The sequence below is a fragment of the Emys orbicularis genome, chromosome 1 (assembly GCF_028017835.1).
Source record: "Emys orbicularis isolate rEmyOrb1 chromosome 1, rEmyOrb1.hap1, whole genome shotgun sequence".
Classification (NCBI taxonomy): domain Eukaryota; kingdom Metazoa; phylum Chordata; order Testudines; family Emydidae; genus Emys; species Emys orbicularis.
This window is the reverse complement of record NC_088683.1, coordinates 14,361,901-14,382,155: the sequence shown is the minus strand read 5'-3', so window position 1 is coordinate 14,382,155 and position 20,255 is coordinate 14,361,901. Positions and strand designations below refer to the sequence as shown.

Sequence of the window (20,255 nt, the reverse complement as noted above, 5' to 3'; positions counted from 1 at the left end):
GCAAAAACTGAGTGATGTGGTCTGTCCGAAACCCTGATCTTTCGCCCGATGATACACTGAGCTACCAGATGAACCACTTGCCTAACAACTTTACTTAGACTGCAAGCTTTTTGGGGCAGGGATCACCTTTTTGTTCTGTGTTTGTACAGTGCCTAACGCAATGGCCTTGGACCATGTCTGGGCTCCTAGGCACTAAATAATAATACCACCTCAAATCTTTGGCTCTATGCAAGCTACTTATTTTTGTTTTAATTTCATTTTGAAACAAGTGAGACTTTGGTAACAAAAAAATAGGTATATTTAGGGGAAAAACTGAGATATCAAAGTTCTTTTCTTTCGCACCAATTTTGTGGCAAAGCAAAGCCTTTTTGTGTGTGTGTAATGAAGAAGCACTTACCTTCAATTCTGTTGGGTCCATTTGATCAGTTTCTGTTTTGCCATAAAGGGAGATTGCCCCTACACCCATTTCCACATGCAACCCTGTGGAAGCCGATATGTGTCTAAAGCTGCCTGAAGTTTTTTTCCCCTTTTTAATTGAGGTATACAATACGCTCTTGTGCAACAAACAGCAAAATCAAAAAAAATCTCACATACAGTAAGTGGTTTGTTTTTTAATGACTCAAACCTTTTTATAGAGTCACATTTGGAGTCATCATTGAGTATGATCCAAGTGCAAAATGAAAATAATTTTGCATGAACCTTCCAACTACCAAAACCATGGTGATTAATTGGTGGGGTGGCTTCTGTAATTAAAGGAGAGGCTGGGACTGAGCTTGAGGTTTGAACTAACTCTTACGCTCAAGGGAAAACAATTCTAGGTCAGCTTTAAAAGCACACTGGAAAAAGCAACGTTTCACCCATTCTTGCAATGGGGTCTGATTACCTTCAGAAGCATAGATACTTGCACACAAAGGCCCCAATCCTACAATTAGGTAGACCCTTGTGGAGCCAGAACAAAATCAACAGGACTCTGTATGGATGCCAGGGTCCACGGATGGGGGTTTGAGTGCAGGACTGGGGCCAAATATATTATCCCTTTGCCAAATGTTCCTTTGAGTATATGAACCACACCCTAGACAATGTCTTCAATAAAGAGCACACCCATTCTGTATTTAAAAAGGCATTAGCTCACTGGAGAAGTCCTCCAGCTCTTTATTATAATTTAAATGTAGCGATTCCAGGGAAGAAAACATATAAAGAGGCGGGGCTTGGTCTACTCTTAAAAGTTAGAAGGGGTGTGAAAAATGTTTGTTGATGTAGCTACTGTCATTTGGGGAATTGGTGTTCCTAAACCGATGGAATACCTCCTTGTCAGTGTAGGCTATGGGGATATGCTTGCATAGCTACGGTGACATAGCTATGCCAGTATAGTCTCCATAGTGTAGACATACCCTTAGGAAAACTATAAAGTTCACTGGAGTTCCTAAATCCTACATTACACTTATTACTTGCCTGGAAATTAGATCATTTTTCACTTCTCTCCCTCCTCTCTCTTAGGTGGTCCATTAATTATATCAGGAGTTGATTTAACCAGTATATGTTCTCTTTGGTTTTGTAGAACAAGTTGATGGAGCAACACAAAGTGTTAATTCTAGTATCACACTGTTAACATTTAGCCTTTCACTGCTAAGTGCTACATTGTAAAATAATTGGGATACCCATTAGTACTGTAATAAACATAGACATTCACTGCCAGGACTCTATTGTTTGATTTTCCAAACAGTGGTTTTACCCTTCTACATTTTTCTCCCTGAAGTATCACTTTTTCCCTCCTATTTAATTCCACAGTAAGTTCTCCTCCAGAGCTTTCTGTTGAATAAGCAACGTCTCACAGGGTAACCAACACCGCCCACAGCTGTGTCCCACAATAGCCCCATGCTGCTTGCATTACATCTTGTGGAGATTTGGTCACGGTGCCTTAACTGCTACAAACACTGGACTCATTCATAAAAACGTGCAGAAGGAGGGGCTTCCAGCAGGATTCCTTTACCTGTTTCCCCACCACAAAACAGTGAAATAAATGGAACGGGTCATGAGCTGCTTGGCCTGTAATGCAAACCTATGGCTTGACAAGTCAATAAAGAGCCAATCCTTCCCTCCCCAGCCACATTGAGAGCCAAGGTTAAAGGCAAACACAATTTGGATATACCTACACAGGGAGTTTAATGATCCCCATTATTCAGCTATTGTGGGCAAACACTATGAAGCCAGTAATCTAAATTATCAACGTCTGAATAACTTGCCACTAAATGGCACACAAAGTTCAAAAGTTCCTTCACAATGGCTTACTTATTTATCATTAAAAGGAGAACAACCATCCTTAAAAAGCCTACACATTTCCATTAAAGAAGATACCATGTAAAAATTGTAAGGATTGTACAAAATTGTATGGGGCAAATTGTAGTCTCACTGAAGTCTGTGGCAAACTCCTATTCTCTCTCTCTCTCTCTATATAGGCGCTTTTACAACTCCCATTGCTGTAGTGTTTGAGCACCTCACATTTTTAAAAAAAAATGTTTATATTACAGTAGCAACTAGAAGTCTCAACTGAGATAAGGGCCCCAATGAGCAGGGCATTACACCAACACTGAGACAGTCCCTATTCTCAAGCACTTCCAATGCAAGCAGGAGGGGAAAAAATCTGTAGCCTTATTTCTATGTTTCTCTTTTGGTTCTCTGACTTCTCTCAATTCTGCTACTTTTTGTGCAACTTTTCCTAGAGATTTTGACTTCACCGGGAGTTCCTGTGAGCTCAGCAGTTTTGTAAGTCAGGCCAACACTTAGGAGCCTAACTGTATGCACCCCATTTTTGGAAATCTTGACCTATGGTAATTTTGGTACTCGTCTGTATGCTGCATGACAAAAGATGAAACCACATGAAAATACAAAAGCTACATAAATATATAACACAGAGGTATTCTAGTGGGGTATTAATACGCTATTACATATGTATTTAAAATAATTTGTAAGTGAATAGGTATAGATTGGTAGGAAAAAAAACCCTTCTATCTTTGCTTAAAAATGAATTTCTGCGATAATCTAGATGTGCTGCAGATAGCCACGGTAGGTTTCCACTTGTTGATCCTTGTAGTTCCCCACCAGAATGTTTTTCCATCCATGCTATCTCTTTCCTATGCCTTTTCAGGCAGACGCCATTTGTGCCAGTTTACATAAACATGAGTGTGTTATGTGAGCTTCTCGTGGACGGTGTTGGACTGAGAGTCATGGAACCTGAACAGTAACAGACTCGAAAATAGCTATACAGGCTTTCTCTCACCAGCGTGCTTCTAGGTCACCACTGCTCAGTAGAGAGATTACATCTAGTGGTGAGTGGATAATTCAGTCTCTACTGCCATTCAGTCCTTAGCCTCTACTGAGATTTCCTACCAGGGGTGTCAATCAGTGCCAATTATGGTAGTGGTTTTGGTGATATGGACATTTATCCACTACGCTAAGCAGTGGAATGAGCCCACCAACACATTTTAGCTAGGTCCCTGAACGTCTCTCTCACAGTATTTGGGATGAAGCTTCAGTTAGTCAACGAAATACCAGGAGCAAAAATTTCTTCTTTCCATTCATCAATTCTTTTAAGATTTTAGTTCAATAAATAATACCCTTAGATGATATACATACACATTTATATTCTAAAAAAAAGTCACATCTACCCACTTCAAAAATTTCAAGATAAATGGCAATTTAATTAGACTGCGCACATCAAATTACAAGTTAAATCGGTGCTAAAACAGCTATCTTCCACTCACTACTAGCAACAAGGTCCCCTACTGAAAGTAGAGCTAAAATACAATACTGTAAGCCTGGAGTAAGAAGCCTGACATTTTAAGATACAGATTAAAGACTTGATTTCACAAAAATATATGCCTTGCTTCTAAGCCACAGAAGCCCCGAAAAAAATCAATTGTACATTGTTGAAGCCCCACACTGAAGCTACACGTTGGTATTTTTGTTTTTTATTTGGCTGTAAATATAAAATGAATTTATCACAAATATCAGGAATTACAGCACATAGTTAATTTGAAGTTCATGTCAGTTGCATAATAAATGGCATGCCAATGCATTATCAGTAGATTAGCATTCTTAGACACCATAGGTGTGAAATATGATTTTGTTTGGGAAAAAATAACTGGACAACGGACAAACAAGTCACCACATGATGATTCAACAAAACAGCTAATTACAGGAGATTTAAATTCAGGAAGGGTCCACACCAGCTTTCTCTACATGACGAAACTTAAATGCCTTCCTACACTGACTCAATTAGCAATCTTGTGCCTTGATAACACTGCAGGAAAACAACAACAACAACAACTTTCCAACTTATCATTCAAATCATCACTAAAAAGGTGGTCATAAATATTTTAAAACCCAAGCAAACTAATAAGACCTAGGCCCATTAAGGATAAGATCTTTTACAGCAAATTAAATAAAACAATTTATTGAAGTCTGTACTCAAGATAAACTAGATTTACTAGCTGACCTTTTATTCATTTAAAGAACAAAATTAGCTCTAATTGCATTAGAATGGAATCCACTAAATTTCTTTTAATGTGGCATCCATGCAAGTATTGCTGTAATTGTTTACTAGTAAGATGGAAATGTTTTGATTATAATCTACTTTCCACTTGTTTTATTGTGCAGTTAAAACACTTGCAAAAACCTAATGTGTAGCAGTCTTTCCTACTGTTCTATTTATCCTTCAGTAATGGCTACATTTTAATTTCTACTACCTTGACATTATACCCCATACTTATTTAGGATACTATGAAGACTCGTATTCTTGGGATTGACAACATATGCTTATGTAGGGCAAACATGAAATGCAGAGATCACTTTTATATCTAGGACCAGCCAATATTAGCATTCACAGAAATATAAAGAATTAAAATTCACTGTCACAATTAACTCTGACTTGCACCTTGACTGTCAATCTCAGCAGAGACTAAGGACTGAATAGGTAGAGAGAATGAGCTAACTTCTCACCCATACAGGTAAATCAGGATTAAGGCACATGAGTGAAAGCATGCACAGCTACTGTCTTGCTGCACTTGTTCTGTGCATAGAGTTTCCATTCCAGCAGTTGACTCAGCAGCCACGCCAGAAGCTGTCTTTACAACACAGCCTGGCCTCACCCCCTCACCCTCAGTGGGGACTAATATTGGGGTGTCTCCACGCAGGGCATGTCTACATGAACACTTACCGTGTGGCAAGCTGGAGTGTAAATCTACAGTGAGCTCCAGCTATCTACCCGTGTGGCCACTGCTGTTGTGCATGTGCATCGGCAGGGTCCACATGAACCGTTGGTGAGCAGCTCGCTGGAGTGCTGTAGATTTACACCCCAGCTTGCTGTGCAGTAAACGTTCGGGTAGACATGCCCGCAGTATGTGAGCCCCAGGATGGGATTAAGACGGGACTGGTCTTAGTGTACCATTCTCCATGGGCCTATACCTTCTGCACCTTCTGTCGCTGAATGAACATAGCATCTTACTGCTTCTTGCTGGGAACAAACAATACCAGTGTTCCAGCATTTGCACTGGCTGCCCATTGGCCTCTGGACAGACTTTAAGGATGTTGGTTAAGGCCTAGGACTGCTCACCTGAGGGACCGCCTCTCTCCCTGTGACATACTGTCAAAGATGCGGTCAGCAAAGGTGCTGAAGAGGCATCCCCTTGTTATAAAAGAGGGGGTGGCTGGCCAGGTATTCTCTGTGGGGCCTCCAAGACTATGGAACATGCTCCCCCTTGTTCCACAATAGCCCACATTCGGAGACTTTCCAGGCATGCTGCAAAAGTCACTATTTGATGGTTGGGGTCTTTGGAGAAAGTGGAGAGTATTCTTCTGAGATGCTGAAAGGGATAGTTGGCTGGCTGGCTGACTAGCCAAGTACCTGTGGAATGTATTTCAATGCTGCTGAGGTTCAATTTAATGGTGTTTACTATATGATTAACTACACTGAGGTGCATAGACCTTGAATAGGCATCATTATTTTTACAAAAAATCTAAATAAAACCAAATAAAATGTCCAGTGGCATATTTCACAAGCCTTATTTCTTTATAGCCCTCTCTCTTTCTGAAATTACACCCATTCAACACAGTATTTTATATAAAACTCCCTCAAACACACACCAGCTGTTAACTGTTACAGAGCTAAACTTCATATATATCTCAGCAATATACACTGTAAAAACCAAGATAGTGAGCATTTAAAATAATTCAAGACCTCGTCTCCTTATCACTCACCAGTTCCCCTTCTCAACCTGAAATAAGTCCCTTGCACAGTGTGGCTCAGCGTGTCCCCTTCTAGTTGCTGGAGTACATAGAGGTTGATGTGCCTGCTGCAGCCTTTGAGCTGACAGAGCAGAGCGTTGTAGAGACTTACGGCTTTAGATCCACAGGTCCAATCTCTGCTACTAGGTGACTGAACAGAGAACTAAAAACATGGTCTGAATTAAGACTAAATATTGTTCTTCAGGCGGAGGGCAGCGATATTATTTGTATTGGAATAACTCCTAGAAGCCCCAATCATGGACTGGGGCCTCACAGCATTAAGATGTGGAAGAATACAGTATATAACAAAAGACAGTCCCATGCCCCAAAGAGTTTACACGTGTGCTGTGGAAGGGAGATTGTTGACACTGAATAAGGATAATAGTGAGTGGAATGTAGATGGAGTGCTAATTTTTTTTTTTTTTTTACTTAAACTCTAATGTGGTTTAAATTGGTGGGACATGCAGTCTATAGCAACCTTGACTGATTAAACTTAGTATATGTATGAGGAAATTGCCCAGGTTTTTAAATACCTATGTACGAGCAATGATAGTTACTCACAAGGTTAGCTATCAATATGAACCCCATACAGGGTTGGGAAGGAATTCCCCCCCCCCCAATAAGATTGGCAGAGACCCTGGGGGCTTTTTGTCTTCCTGTGCAGCATGGGAAATGGGTCACTTGCAGTTTAAACTAGTGTAAATGGTGAATTCTCTGTAACTTGAAGTCCTAAAGGACTTCAGTAACTCAGTCAGAGGTTAGGGGTCTATTACAGGAGTGGGTGGGTGAGGTTCTGTAGCCTGCAATGTGCAGGAGGTCAGACTAGATGATCATGATGGTCCCTTCTGACCTTAAAGCCTGAGTCTAAAATCATCCTCCTTGTATCTATAAGGAAAGTGCATTGGTAGACTTTAAAGGGACATTGTGTCCAACTGTCCTCAGTCAAGTCATACTTAAGGGGACAGAGAATAATTTTGAAAACATAATGCCTGTCATAAAATGATATGACACATGTGAACTTTGGGCCAGACTCTAACATTATGAAGGGCAAAAAGGCAGAAAAGATTCAGGAGCATTAAAAGTAAAGGGGAAAATATACTACTTATAACTTTTTAGGTCTCATAGGAACTGAAATTACTTAATTCAAAAAAATTCCCACAGCAACTTCATAACAATATAGCTCCCAGCTACCATAACCCCCGCCCCTTCCAGTGTTAGAACAAGCTTTTGTCTAGGCTTTTCTGGTTGAGGGGGAAACACTGTCAGGCTTAACTCAGTCTTTCAAGATTGCAACAGGTAAGCTCCCAAGTTAAAATGAATCTTCCAGGGCTGGAGCAAATCTTTCAAGTTGGGTAGGCCCCTACCCAAACAAGGCATCCAGACGGAAGGCCTCTGACTAACCCAAGCTTCCAGGATACATTGATTCTTTCAAACTATGGCAAAGCTTTTTAGTTCCTTTCCCCACCCCATTGAGTCAGCAATCATCTCAGAGATAGACCACTCCATCACAATGCCATTTTGTAAATGGATGACAGTTAAGATGACACATTGAATACTGTGTTCAGCACTAGCTACCCCATCTCAAATCAGATGTGTCAGAAAAGGTCAAGTAAAGGACAAAGAAAATGAGAAGAGGCATGGAAAGACTGGCATACAATAGTAATAATAATAATTGATAATAATACAACTTAGCTCATACATCAAGAGAGATAAAAAAAGATTAGACTATTTAGTTTGGCTGTGATACAAAGAAGCAGCAACATGTCAGAGGTACATAAAATAATGAGTGGTAGGGAGAAGATCTGTTGGGCGTTAATATTTACCATATCTTAATGTAAGAAACCCGTGTAACTAAAAGGCAACACATTTTGAAAACTGATTAAAGGAAATACTTTCACACAATACAAAGCCAACCTATGGAACTTGATGCCACTTGTTCCCCCCCTTCACACACTCTTTCCCCGCTTGTGTTCTACACCCACCTGTTGCATCTTGTCCTTATTTAGATCATATGCTTTTTGGGGCAAGGATTGTCTTATTTATTTATGTTTGTACAACACCCAGCACAAAAGGACTATTGGGTCCTTTTGTAGTACTGTACAAGTAATAATAATTAGTGAGCTAATGAACAAAACCAGGATTTAAAAAGGATTAGGCACCTACATGAATAACCACTACCAACAGTTTATACTAGCTAAGATAAAAATGTATAAAGGGATGTCAACCATCATGTTTCAATGCACAAAGCTGTTAACTGCCTGGGGCTCTGAAACTTCTCCCTGGGGTACGGCATGGATTATGAAGGTTTTCATTGGTTACTGTTGAAGATTGGACATTACTCTAAATTGACCAGTGATTTAAGACTATGTTCCTAGAAGAACATTAGTGGGGAATGCAGCAGGACAGATAATGGAGAAATTCAGAGGGTTTTCCTTGGAAATGCTGAGGTGTTTTGTTCAGAGGTTAAGAAATAAATTGGGTGAGATTTCTTTAATGGCAAGTATTTTGATTTATACTTCGTAATATCGGGAGAAGGTTTCACAGATGCACACATTTATCAGCCAATAATTTTTAAAGTTTCCTTTATGAAAACAGGATTTATTAGAAGTGGTAAGCAATGAATCTCTGATAAGCATGCACCCCTTTCCACTCGATTTCTTTGTACTTACATCTTGTCTTGGCCAGCACCCACTCTCAGCGTCAGCCTGGGAATAACTGGTGATGGAGCTGGAACAACAGGTTCCACTTTGATCTGTTCAAGGGAATACATTCAACAATAAATACACTGCTTCTCTAAACAGAGATTTAACACTTCTTTACTAATTACACTGGAGCTGAGTTAAATTGACAAAAGGAAGTTTAGATTATCACTCTTCCCCATACTACATGCCACAGCATGTAAGGACACTGTTGGGAGAGCCCTGCAATATCTCATCACAAATCAGTTATGGGCTGAAAAGTCAACTTGGAAGTTCATTGTGTTTGTAAATGTATGTGCAGTATGTTAATTACTGCTTTAATATTCTTGTAGAGTTATGAAAAGATTAAGCTGGTCTCAACACAATGAGGTTATGTCTGCATTGTGCTGCAGTATGGACTACAGGGGTGTGAATTGCAGAGCATACCAAAGTGTTGCAATCTAACTGGATGTTGCTGGTGTGAACCGAAAGGTACCTCGTTTGCATTAATGCTTTCAAACTATACTATATGAATGTGAACTAGTTATCTTTCAGTTTGCACCAGCAGTGTCCTCGTGAGGCAGTTACTGTAACACTTTGATGCGCACTGCAATTCATACCATAGTCCACACTGTGATGCACTGTAGACAAGCCCTGAGACGGATACGATATGACACATGTGAACTGTGGGTCAGACTCTAACATGGTACAGATATTCTCATTGTACTCAATAGGCCCTCAAGAGAAGCATCTTCACACCCAATTATTACAAATCCATCTTGGTATCTGGGCACACTTCACACAGTTTAGATTAAAGCAAATATTTCCCAAATACAGCAAGCAAACATACTTGCAGAATCAAAACTTTGAACATAGAAAAGGGAAAAAAACCTAAGCCCCTTACCTGCAAACACTTAATTATATGGTTTCAACGGGATTACTGACATGTGCAAAGTTAAGCACATGCATAAGTGTTTGCAGCCTTGGGACCACAGTCAGGATGCTCTGCAATATTGTGAAGAATGGGGCTGAGTTACTAAGGCCTAGTGCAGGGGTTGGCAACCTTGGGGGGGAGGGATAGCTCAGTGGTTTGAGCACTGGCCTGCTAAACCCAGGGTTGTGAGTTCAATCCTTGAGGGGGCCACTTAGGGATCTGGGGCAAAATCAGTACTTGGTCCTGCTAGTGAAGGCAGGGGGCTGGACTCGATGACCTTTCAAGGTCCCTTCCAGTTCTAGGAGATAGGATATCTCCATTAATTTTTTTTTTTTTTTAACCTTTCAGAAGGGGTGTACCGAGTCTTCATTTATTCACTCTAATTGAAGGTTTCGCGTGCCAGTCATACGTTTTTAGAAGGTCTCTTTCTATAAGTCTATCATATGTAACTAAACTATTGTTTCAGAGTAGCAGCCGTGTTAGTCTGTATCCGCAAAAAGAACAGGAGTACTTGTGGCACCTTAGAGACTAACAAATTTATTAGAGCATAAGCTTTCGTGGGCTACAGCCCACTTCTTCGGATGCATAGAAGTGGGTTGTAGCCCACGAAAGCTTATGCTCTAATAAATTTGTTAGTCTCTAAGGTGCCACAAGTACTCCTAAACTATTGTTGTATGTAAATTAAATAAGGTTTTTAAAATGTTTAAGAAGCTTCATTTAAAATTAAATCAAAATGCAGAGCCCCCCGGACCAGTGGCCAGGACCCGGGCAGTGTGAGTGCCACTGAAAATCAGCTCGCGTGCCGCCTTCAGCACGCGTGCCATAGGTTGCCTACCCCCGGACTGGTGTCTGTTGTGCACCCTACATTCCAAAACAATAGCAGTTTATGGTGCTCAGCGCCCAAGAGGCCCAGCTTTTCAACTCATTTTTAGAGGGGGAGCTATAGTAACCGCTACATTTAGGCTGCCCAACACTTCCCACAATAAAATATTCTTGTGATCTTTTTCTTGAAGAGTTCTCACTTTAAATGCATGCTTAAATCCATCACTGTTCAACAAAACACTTTAACACAAGCTTAAGCACTGTGTTGATTCGGGGCCTTGGAATCCAAATGAGAAAAAACAGTTCACACAACAATTCACTGCACAATCAGCTGGACTGATGTAAAGAAAAAGCGACACAATTCTGGAGGGAAGAAGCATGTTTTAAAGGAGGTATTTTAAGGAGGAAAGAGGGGACTAACTGTCAACATGATAAGAGGGCAGGATGGAAAAAGGCAAAGGCCAAAGTAGGAGGACTTGGAAGGGCAATTAGGTGTAATAATTATATATTCCCATATATAGAGATGCAGAGATACATGACTGAGAAAGTTGGACTGTATATAAAAAGCTGCAACTTCCACCAAAAACAAAACCAACCCCAACTAATTTCTGACTCTACATTTCATTTTTTTTACACAGATAACCAAGCTGTACCAAAGAGCTCTCCATGGACTAGCTTCAGACTAGATGACCCTTGCGGTCCCTTCTAACCCTATGATTTTATGCTTCTACCTCAGATTTCTCTCCACTCCTTTGGTTATATACCACAAGTCTCCTTTCTGCCATTCCTCACAAGTTGGTACAAGGCATTTTCTTTTCTGCAGTTCCTGCTGTGTGGAATGGCCTTGCTCTCTCTCTCTCTCTTCCCCTTGTGTGTCTCTTAATTGCTTTCTATCTGTCTCCGTTAAATGCAATTTGGTCCAGTGAACAGGGAACTGGACTGGACTCAGGAGACTTGGGTACTGTTCCTGGCTCAGCCACAGATCTGCTGTGTGACCTTGCATAAATCATTTCACTTCTCCATGCCTATCATTTGTCTGTCTTGACTTAGACTGTAGCCTGTTTGGGGCAGGAACTGTCTCTGTGTGTGCACAGCACCCTGCACAAGAGGGTTCAAATCTTGGTTGGGGTCTTTGGGTGCTACTGTAACAAATAAATAAGGGCCAAATCATGGCCTGGATTGTGTGACAGCACGATGGGGCATACAGAGCCCCCTTACTCCTTTGTGCCAGCTACCAGCATCACAGGTAGCTGTGGGGGAGGGGAAGCAGGCTCCACAGAGCTCCACCTCCATACCACATAGATCTGTCAGTGTGCAGGATCTATACACAATGCAGGTTGCTCCCCCCTGGAGCAGTGGGGAAACTAAATCACAATCTCCCTCCTGGGTTACTCCAGGGGCAGCATAACAATGCTCATGGCAGATCATATAGTCACAATCTAGTCCTGAATAATCATCGTCATTCCCCCTCTTCCTCTTAGGACTTGTGACTGAATGCCTTAATTCATTAAGCATGCCAAGGCTTCATGCTGTGACTTTTTGTGTGTCCTATATACAAGATATTGTGGACTGCCCTGCATTTATCTGCCAACCATTTTGGCATACAGTTGCAGGAAATACATTAACAAAATATATTTAAAAAAATAAATCAAAACTAAGCTATGAAGTCACACTTACTTAACAAAACCTGGTTATAACAAAACATAGTACTCTAAATTAGAAATGTTACTCACTGCCACATATTGTCTAGTGCTAACACTATTTTTCTAAACACAAAAACATTCACTAACTCCTTTATTACATTATCTAACACATTTGACATTTAAAAAAATAATCAAGTTTATAATGTGGAGAGACTTCCTACGAACACCACTCATCTTTCAGGTCATTCTTATTTCTCTTAAATTGACGCGTCATGGAATGTTAAGTGTCCAGGCAGTAACTTGATCATTTGCACTTACAGCACAACTGCTGGTTAAGTAAGCCATTGTGTGATCTAAAAGCTAAATTAAGGAAACATGTGCTTTTAGGGGTTAAAATGAAAGAGCAGCATTCTGGAGTAATACTGGGAATTGGGGCCAGCAGAAGAGTATTTACAGTGGATTACTAAGCTTCCCAAATCACCAAAGAGGTAAAGTCCAGCAATATAAGACTCCTTTGTAGCTAACTAAAAATACATTGTCAGTGGATTTGTCCAGTTTTATGTATAAGCAATACTTCTTTCACCTGAACTAATACTAGTAGTCATATAAGCCCCTTATTGCCATGTGCTGCATTTTTTTTGCTAATCTTCAAGGATTTAGCTTCTTTGCCACATACCTCAGGGCACCAACTGATAAAGCTCTAACTCTCCATTTTTCCAGGACACCAGCAGTGCGGCCTTGCAAAAAATGAAAATCGCTCAAGAGATTTAAAGGGGAAATTTATTTTTAAAATCCTGACTTGCAGCAAAGAGGTGGATTTAAAAAAAAGCTTATCTATCAAGAATCAGTTTAAATTTTAATTCTATCTAGGGAGTCTTTCATGCATTCTAGCTTTAAAGTTTATCTTTTGACAGGGACTTTTTGCCAAGGTAATGGGCAGCTTTGTCAATTTAATCTGACCAAGTTTTTATTACCGTTGAACTCCTTTCATTAAAATATATATTTGAGACTATAACAAATCTTTAATAGTTCAGACTCCTTTGTGTATACATTCTATTGCTCTAAAGTAAATTAAGAACAGAAATAAGCAGAAAACATAAAAAATAGTTATATATTTATTAGGCGATGTAATGTGTGAAGAATGGTCAACATCTTTTTTGTCTGCATTTTACTCGTTGTTAAAATCTTTGGGGCAATAGGGCCAAAATGTCCCAGATTTACAGAGGAAGAGGTGTCATGCACACAGACTAAAGAATCCATGAAACGTATTCTGTGTATGTTGCAGTGGCCTGAAAGTCAGATAAATCAATATGGACAGGTAGAACAAAACCGTGACCATCATCAAGTCCTCCATGACGCAGGGGACTGGACTAGATGACCTCTCTAGGTGCCTTCCAGTCCGATGATTCTATGAGGGAAGTTAATTCTCCAGAATATCTGGACTCTAAACTGAGAAGCTATGTTTGCCAACTTTTGCAAGATTTATTGCTCAAAACCTAGAAAGAAGACAACAGACTATAATCTCTTGCAATGGCAGGGGGTGGACTCCCAAGATCAGGCATTTATGCTGACCATGTACTTGCTGCAAAGCTGGGCACATTTAAAGCTAGTCAGGGTAGACAAGGAGAAGAGCAAAATTGTGTGTGTGTGTGTGTGTGTGTGTGTGTGTGTGTATATATATAAATAAATATAAAATTAGGCTGCAACCTGATCTACATCAATTAGCAAAACTGGGGTGGGTAGAAAGTGGCTTTAATGGAGTAGTGCCCTGCATTTCTATGATTCTATAGACTTTCCTAAGTCAATAGGAGCTGTGGGTGCTCATCCCTTTGAAAATCAGGCTCTAGTGACTAAAATAAAACACTCAAAATGAGGCCACTTTTGAACATTTAGGCCATAATGATTATGCTTTGAAAAAAAATATTACTGTGCTTGATCAATGGGGAAAACAAGTTGGTTGTCTTGCTAAGAGAGAAACTTGTGGCCATACTGTACAATTGGGATGATCTGTAGGAAGGAACCTGAGGCTTATTTAGAAATATTTTTTGCCTTCAGAAGAACAACTAGAGCTTGGATAGGTAAGTAATGATTAAATCCATAATTCAAGCTAACACTGCTTATCATTATACCTTTTTTCTACCAATTTTTCCAGCAGGCTGTGGAATTTTACTAACTCAAAAAAAACAGTTAAATTTTATAAAACTGAATTTAGAGCTCACGAGAAAGCTGTTGGATTGATAGCCCTACAATCAGAAGTCTATTCATCTATGGAACAAATGTGCAGCAATGACTATATAAGCGTCCTTACACAGTGCTGTAAATCTGCCTAAACTCTGACCTAGAGGACTCACCTTTATCAGTGAAGGCCAGATGGTCAATGTTGGAACCCTGGTAGCTCAGGTCAGATGTAAATTGATCTCAGACAATCCCAAGTTTCAGTTTTGCAAAACTGAATTCAACAAACATTTGGCAAATCTAAAACTACGGAGGCTCTGTCCGGTACTGTTGGACGAACCCAGAAATTTACACCATACCCTGTTTTGACTTTGGTGACTTGTCATAAAATAAAGCCAGGTTATCTATTAGCATTTTTCCATTAAATTTTCATAGAAAGCAAAATTTTGTAATGAGAAAGTGTGGGAGCAAATGTAAATAATTTCTTACATGTAACATGTTAATACCATCTAAACAGCTTACTTTGTCATGTTTGTGTTTTTCTTTTTCTTTGTCTTTCTTTTCTTTCTCCTTTCTCTCCTTTTCCTTCTCCTTCTTTTCCTTTTCTTTGTCCTTTTCCCTTTCCTTCTTTTTCTTCTTCTCTTTTTTGTCTTTCTTCTTCTCTTTAGGCTTCTCTTTTTCTTCAAACAGTTTTTCGGGAAGCATTGTGGACAAGGAAGTCAACATGGTAGGTAGTCTCATGGCGGTAGGGGTGCTAAACAAAGGCAAAGGCATTTCTTTGGGAGGCAACACAAGAGGTGCTGAGGGACCCTTTATCTTATCTTCCTTACCTTTATCTTTAATTTTCTCTTTGTCTTTCTTATCTTTATCTTTCTTGCCTTTTTCTTTATCTTTCTTCTTATCTTTATGCTTCTCTCTCTCTTTTTTGGTATTGCCATCTTTCAACTTCATTTTTGTATCAACATCATCAAAGTCCTTCATTTTGAACTTATAGGAATCGAGGTCATCATCTTTGAGTAGGTCTTTCCATTGAAACTTTGCTTCCTTGGTTCCTATGTCTTTATCCTTCTCCTTGTTTTTATCCTTATCTTTGCTTTTGTCTTTATTTTTCTCTTTGTCTTTTTGTTTTTCTTTCTTTTTCATTTTTGTCTTCAGCTCTTTTTTCAGCTTCTTTTTCACTTCTACTGATGATGCCAGCTTGGTTTTCTCCTCATAGACTTTGAGCAGAGGTTCCGGTGTTGGTGGTGAAGCAGAAGGAGAGGAGAAATAAGGAAAGTTTGGAGGCGGATTAGAAGGTGACCCCATCTTTGCTTTTCGAATGACTTCATCAATTGAGTCATCCATTGTCCATGAAATGTCTGAGCTTGAAGTCCCACCCGAGGGAGGCATTGGGGTGGCTCCTACCTTATTTAGGCTGTTAGCAGAAACAGAAGCTTTAGGTGTTGGAGTCTCTGAAACAGAAAGTCTTTTAGGGCTGGTAAAAATTTCCCCCTCTGATTCTGAACCAGAGGAAAACTCAAATGGATCAGGTTCTCGTTCTGCACATGCACGGGCAATCACAGCATCAATTGAATCATCAATGGTCTTGTCCATCACTGCCACTTTCTTAGATGGATTTTCACTGTTTTGTTTCCCAGGCTCAGGTGGTGTTTGCCCTTGTTTTACTTGGATGTTCTCTTTTCCCATCTTTTCACTTAGCGCAGCCAAAGGGGTTCTACTTGGGGTTTCAAGCTTGACTGCCACTTGGGAAACATGAGTGGGAACCTTTGGACTTTTTGGACTTTTTGGACTCTTGGCACGACCTGGTGATTTTTTCTCTTTGGATCCAGTTTTTGGTGAACGTATGGGACTTCCAATAACTACTGGTGCTGGAGTAGCTTTAGGCAATTTAGTCTTCTGTCCTGGAGAACCAGTTTTGGCCTTTGTTTTAGGTGCAAATGGTTTTGATTCTAATGTTTTAGGAGCTGGCATTTGTGATTTTGCAATGGGAGCCAACATTGGTGGTTCTGGTGAAGGAGGGGCTAAATCTGTACTATCTTGAACATGAACTGGAGAAAGCATTGGTGGCACCTTTTGAGTGTTTATTGAACTGAGAGGTTCACGTGGCTCCAATGCTCCATCAATGATGTCCCCTTTAGTGATAGCTAGTTTTGGTCGTTTCATAGCAGGCATTTCCTCAGCTTCAGGACTTTCTAAGGGTCTCTTGCTCAAGAAGTTTTCATCATTAACTGCCTCATCCTCTTCCATCTCTCCTTCCTCTTCCAGGGGAACCTGCATGGCTTCTGCTGATGTACCTCCATCAGTGGGTACCTGTTCCTCTTCCTCCTCTGTTATAAGAAATAAAAAAAAGTTACTGGGATACTTAAAAAATATATTATACAGGAACAAATAAATTATTGGAAATGAATAAGCATCAAGACAGCATTCAAACTGTATTTGGCTCAACGTTATCATCATCTGCTACCTGTTCAGTGACCTACATGAAGCGAGCAAAGCAATTACATTTAGTGACTGGTAGACGTCTGTCTGCAATACAAAATCCATCTTCACAACTGACACTAACTGGAACCCTTGTTGGAAGTCTCAAATCAAGGATCAAATGGGCTTGAAGGTATGTCTCACCCATAAAGAAAGACCCTCCAGAACAGGTTTGAGGCACATTGACAGGGCAGTGAAGGGAATTTCCCCTGCTGCTGTATTTTGCTTCATCTGTTCTATAAATAGGACTTGGTCAATTTGTCAGGACTTTGGACATTTAATGAGTGCTAAAAGCTCACCAAAAAATATAGCTACCATTTCACAAGTGAAATGATACTGGTATCATTGAATGATATTGCATCCAAACATTTTGTATACCATAAGAAGAAAGTTCTCAATCACATATTAGTCTCTCTCACCCTCTCGGAATCTCATTGTAACCCATTGGAGTTGCTTGGGTTACAAACACACACAAGCACTTGGCTGATTCGTTAAAACAAACAAACAAACAAACAAAAAAAACACATGGAGGGGAATAGTAACAAGGTTTTCTATTATAATAAAACAAATCACAAAGTGTACATCCAATTAAATAAAATCCAGTACATTTTAAATGTATGCCTTATTTGTATTCCCACAGATTTTTGATTGTCAGTTAACTTATAAGAGTAATATATGATTTTTGTGTATATGGGGAAATGTTACCAGCATAACTATACTGATATGATTATACTGCTACAATTATACCAGTATAACATGCCATGTGGACACTCTTAAATAAATACATTTTCCCCATGTACACAAGCACTAAGTCACTTAACCTCCAGGCCTCAGTTTACCCACCTGCAAAGATGGCACAACATTTATCTTTTCTCACAGAGGTGAGGTGAGGTTTATATTATATTTGGAAGGTGTTTTAAGACTCTTGGATGAAGGACACAGTACAATAGGGTGACCAGACAGCAAGTGTAAAAAATCGGGATGGGGGTGGGGGGCAATATAAGAAAAAGTCCCCAAAATCGGGACTGTCCCTATAAAATTGGGACATCTAGTCACCGTACAGTACAAATTGTTTATTGTGGTGAAGTATAAAAAAAGCCGCCCTTTTTAAGTGAGCAGGCTGTCTTTTTAATAAATATTTAAAAACTGAAATAAAATGCTGAAATTGTTTAAAGCCATTTAATAAGATGCTCTTTAGAAAAAAAAAACCTTTTGGAAGAGTTTATTTTCAGGTTTTCTGAGCTGATGTTTCTTTACTGTAATGTGTCAATGCCCTGATTTAGGAGAGTTGAGTCAAGAGTCCTGGGCTGAAGCTTGAATCTTGCCAGCATCGCAAATTGAGTAAAATAAGCTGGCAATTCTGGCTTTTGCCAGGGCCCAGAGGATTTACAGCAGCCAGCCCAGAGTGGAAACTTTGCTTGAGTATAAAGCCTTCCATGAAAAACAGAAAGTGCTAGGGAGTTAGGTTTGCTTGGCTGGGCATTCACATCCTATTTTTTAAATATTAGAAGGGAAAACTGACAGATCACTGTTGACTGAGTCTGCACCGGCTACAAATAGATCTAACTGATGGTTTATGTTTCAGGATCATCAAATCAGTTTCAATCTCTGTCTGCCTTGCTGTATGAATAAGCTCTGCCCTTATGTTCCAAACTGGCATGAGATGAAGAAGGAATAAATATTAGATCGTTATACAGCATTGATGGCAACTACGCTGTGGGGTGTTGGGTCTATTTCCTCCCAGCCCCATTATGCATGGGTCCCCATCAGCCGTTTATTTTTGTTTTAAATACCCTAAGTAAAAAGAAAATAAGATGAAGTTCAACAGCAACATTGCACTTTAAAGTCAAAACTATCTACTTATCAAGAGTGAAAACACAACACAGCCAAATCCAAAATGATATGCGAGGCAAGGAATATTATCATTCTCCTTTTAGGGTGGACATAAAATGTTTTATATGGATAAAATGAAGTATGTGGAGGTATATTTTGCATTAATTAAAAACAAGAAAAAAAGCTGCAGCAACCAACATTGCTCATAGTCTGAAAAGGGTTTTGAAAGATATTTACATTTACTAGGAAAACCAAACATTCCCGCGCCAAAGATTTCCACTCGGTGTCCCAATTAAACAGCTGATATAGCATGCCCTAACAGAGAATAGTGGAATATTTTACATTGACAGAACTTCTTTCATCCCAGGCACCTCTCACATTATATCCATACAGCACCATGGAACTATAACAGCTTCTGGAGTTAATGGGAATAGCCAAGCTGCACATGGTTCTGCATAACAGTTTAGGGAATGGAGGCAGGAATTTTGTACAATGACAAAGAGCAAACCCCTACTCCGACAAGACACATTAAGTCCACACGCAGCTAAAGGAGCTTCCGTTTTTGAAATCCTGTCTGGAAAGCCAATAAATGGAACTCAGATGGAGATGAAGGTCTGAGACAATCTACCCATCTTAGGGTCTTCTTTAGCATCCATCAGAGCAGTACCTAAGCATTTCCAACCTTCTACATATTGAATTTGAGTCCTTCAGTCCATCACATCAGATATCTGGGGTCTAGTTCCAGCTTTCTATGTGACCTTGGGTGACTCACTTAACCCCTTGGCACTTTTGTTGCCTTATCTGTAAAATAGGGTGATGATATTTTATCGTCACTGGGGTTTGAGTGACATCTCAATAAATGAGGTTTGGGAAGTGCAGAGACTATTAAAGCTCAGTCTGTAAAAGCAAGACTAGAACGGAGAGCCTCTTGGCTCCTAGCCTCATGCACATTGTTGTAAACCATGAAGCCAACTTCATAACAGAGCAACCCACCAGCCTTTTTATAAGAACTGTGATTCCCTGGAAAATTGTATGGGCAAGTTCATAGTCCCCTGAATTGTTCTGGAGGTTCATACGCATTTAACTAATGACTCAGGGTGGTTGGGAATTTTTCTGACAAAACGTTTCTCATTGGAAAATACTGGTTTGTTGGAACAATCTTTTTGTGGAAATGGCCAGTTTCAACAAAACTTGTCAGGAAGGTTTCTCAGGTACAGTGTGGAATTTCTGGTTAGAACCAAACAGAGAGAGAATGATCCCCACCCCAGAACAGCCAATAGCCAAATGTTTATGGCCATCGCCTGGGATGTGAGAGGTCCAGATTCAAGTCCCTGCTCTGCTTGATTTGGAGTACACGTTTGAACCTGGGTCTCCCACATCACTGCCTTAACTACTGAGCTACTGGCTATT

General features: G+C 39.9%; 1 protein-coding gene across 1 annotated transcript in view; it reads right to left on the bottom strand.

Annotated features, from left to right (window-relative positions):
- TAF3 (TATA-box binding protein associated factor 3) overlaps positions 1–20,255 on the bottom strand; it is a 148,064-nt gene that overhangs the window by 13,342 nt on the left and 114,467 nt on the right. The window contains exons 3-4 of the mRNA XM_065411969.1: positions 15,057–16,861; positions 8,952–9,034 (exon numbers count right to left, since the gene is read on the bottom strand). Of these exons, the coding sequence (XP_065268041.1) occupies positions 8,952–9,034; positions 15,057–16,861 (1,888 nt within the window). The remainder of the gene's footprint in view (positions 1–8,951; positions 9,035–15,056; positions 16,862–20,255) is intronic.